The sequence below is a fragment of the Corvus brachyrhynchos genome, unplaced genomic scaffold (genome assembly GCF_000691975.1).
Source record: "Corvus brachyrhynchos isolate BGI_N302 unplaced genomic scaffold, ASM69197v1 scaffold1313, whole genome shotgun sequence".
Lineage (NCBI taxonomy): Eukaryota > Metazoa > Chordata > Aves > Passeriformes > Corvidae > Corvus > Corvus brachyrhynchos.
In genome coordinates this window covers 11,630-14,477 of record NW_008237281.1, presented here as the reverse complement: position 1 = coordinate 14,477, position 2,848 = coordinate 11,630, and the positions used below count along the sequence as shown (strand labels likewise).

The 2,848-nt window shown below is 45.0% G+C and overlaps 1 protein-coding gene across 1 annotated transcript; it reads left to right on the top strand.

Moving 5' to 3' along the window:
- The first annotated feature begins 751 nt into the window (after positions 1–751).
- LOC108445794 lies at positions 752–2,647 on the top strand. Its single transcript, XM_017730612.1, has 2 exons — positions 752–1,505; positions 2,472–2,647. The coding sequence occupies exons 1-2, from the start codon at positions 752–754 to the stop codon at positions 2,645–2,647; spliced, it is 930 nt and encodes a 309-aa protein (XP_017586101.1).
- The last annotated feature ends 201 nt before the right edge of the window (positions 2,648–2,848 follow it).

Sequence of the window (2,848 nt, the reverse complement as noted above, 5' to 3'; positions counted from 1 at the left end):
AATGCCGAGAGCAAACTGACCCCACACCCAGGTGAAGTAAAGGAGTAGCCAGGCCCACCCCACCTCCAGTGGGCAGCTCTTTTGTCTTTCCTTAAGTACAGAGCGATTTGTTGTCTTAGTAACAGTATGGGGGAAAATTCCTTTAACAGAAAAAAACTAGAACTCTTAAAACCCCAACAGCCTCTTAAACTTTTTGGGCTTGCAGGGGTATTGGGTGTCCTAAAAGAGGGCCCAGATGGTGAAGCAAACAGTTATTTACCTGAGCTATGAAATAAGTGCTGGACAAAGAACCTTGGGACAAGAGCGCAAAGAAGCAATATGCCAGATCCCGAAACCCCAGACAGCAAAGGGGCTGAGAACTTTTCTAGGTATGACAGGTTGGTGCAGACTGTGAATTAATGATCATGGGTTACTTGCTAAACCTTTATATGCATTGATTACGGAGGAAAGTAAAAGCCTGCAGTGGACAAAGGAAGCAACATGAGCTTTCGACCAACTAAAGAAAGCCCGTATGTCAGCTCCAGCCCTGAGACTTCCAGACGTGAGTAAACCATTCTTTCTGTTTTCTCACGAAAAACAAGGGATTGCCTTGGGAATACTAGCACAAGACTTGGGCCCTTATCGGCGGGGGGTAGCCTACCTTTCCAAATAGCTGGATACAGCAGCCAAGGGATGGCCAGGGTGCCTCAGAGCCATTGCAGCTGTGGCAATAAACATCCAAGAGGCACGCAAGTTTACCCTAGGCCAGAAAATGACTGTGCTAGTATCCCACACGGTATCTGCAGTCCTGGAGGCGAAAGGGGGCCATTGGCTCTCCCCTCAGACGTTCCTGAAGTACCAGGCCATACTGGTAGAACAAGATGATGTTGAAATTGTGGTAACTAATATTGTGAACCCAGCTTCATTCCTCAGTGGGAATATGGGAGAACAGGTGATCCATGACTGCCTGGAGACCATCGAGGCCACTTACTCCAGTCGCCCAGATCTAAAGGACACCCCTCTAGAGGGCGCTGAGACCTGGTTTACTGATGGAAGCAGTTATGTTATCAGTGGAAAGACACATGCTGGGTATGCAGTTACCACCTGCCGGGAGGTGATAGAGTCTGGACCATTGCCAACAAACACCTCTGCACAAAAGGCTGAAATAATTGCTCTAACCCGAGCTTTAGAATTGGCAAAAGGAAAGGAAATTAACATTTACACAGACTCAAGGTATGCATATGGGGTGGTTCATGCACATGGAGCCATTTGGAAGGAGAGAGGACTGTTGAACTCACAAGGGAAGTGTATCAAGCATGCACCAGAAATACTGAAGTTGCTGGATGCAGTTCAGTTACCTGAGAAGGTAGCTATCATGCACATTAAAGCCCACCAAAAAGTGAGTTCTGAATTGGAAGAGGGAAATATGCTGGTGGTCAGAGAGGCAAAAGACGCAGCCAAAGGTGAAATACCCAATGAAAAGGTAGAGGCGACATTAATACCGGATGGAAAGATTTGCCTTGAAGGTAGGCCAGAATACAACAAGAAAGATAAGAAACTTATTAAGAAAGAAAATGCAAGTTATAATCAGGAAGAATGGGCTGTAACTAAAGATAACAAGCTTATAGTACTTTCTTATTTGTTGTGGTCACTGGTGCAGAAAGAACATGAGAAAACACATTGGGGAATGGATGCTTTGTACAATTATTTGAAAGATAGAATTATGTCTAGGAGATTGCAAGGCGCAGTGATACAGGTAACTCATCAGTGTGGTCTCTGCCTCCGAACTAATCCTAAGAATATTCCAAAGCCTAAGGTTGGACAAATTGGGAAAGGCTGTGGACCTGGGCAACAATGGCAAATTGATTTTACAGAGTTACCCATGAAAAGGGGGTATTGATACTTATTAGTGTTAACAGTCACCTTTTCAGGATGGCCAGAAGCCTTCCCTACTAGAACAGCTAAAGCACGAGAGGTGACCAAAGCACCGTTGCAAGAAATAATACCACTTTTTGGAGTTCCAGCCACTATGTCCTCAGACAGGGGACCACACTTTATTTCGAAAATTGTGCAACAAATCAGTCACCACCTGGGGATAGATTGGGAGTTACATACCCCATATAATCCTCGGTCTAGTGGCCAGGTAGAAAAGATGAACCATTTGATCAAACAACAAATTATAAGATTGGGGCAAGAAGCAAATTTGCCTTGGCCCCAGGCCCTCCCATTAGCATTAGTGTGAATTCGAACAAAACCCAGAACAAAGGAAAAATTAAGCCCATTTGAAATTCTGTATGGGAGGCCATATGCGGTTCAAGAGGGAACCTCACCCATTCAGGTGGGGGAAGAGACCCTACACAGATATATGGTGGCCCTGAATAAACAATTCAGAGAAATTGAAAAATATGTGGCTGGGGCCCAAAGCAGGGAATTAGATGGGCCAGTACATGATGTACAACCTGGAGATTATGTGTATGTTAAGTCTTTTACAGAAAAAACTCTGGAACCGCAGTGGGAAGGACCGTTCCAGGTGCTCCTCGCCACCTTCACTGTGATCAAAATCAAAGAGCAGAAGGCCTGGATTCATCAGTCCTGGATAAAGAAGGCCCCTGAGGGAATTTGGGAGGTAACACCAGGCGACGGAGAACTGAAGCTGAAGCTGACCTGAAAAAGCGATTGATGAACTCAGTTATGATAGACATAATGTGGAAAGTTGGGACTTTAGTAATCATTCTTACAATTGTAACAGAAGTTGAAGCAGTACCACACCAGTCTAATGTGACTGAAATATACCGATGCCAGGGGAAGGCATATGATCCTCACTCTCTGAAGGTTCTGAACAAAATGCTCAGAGTCACGAATGCAAGCC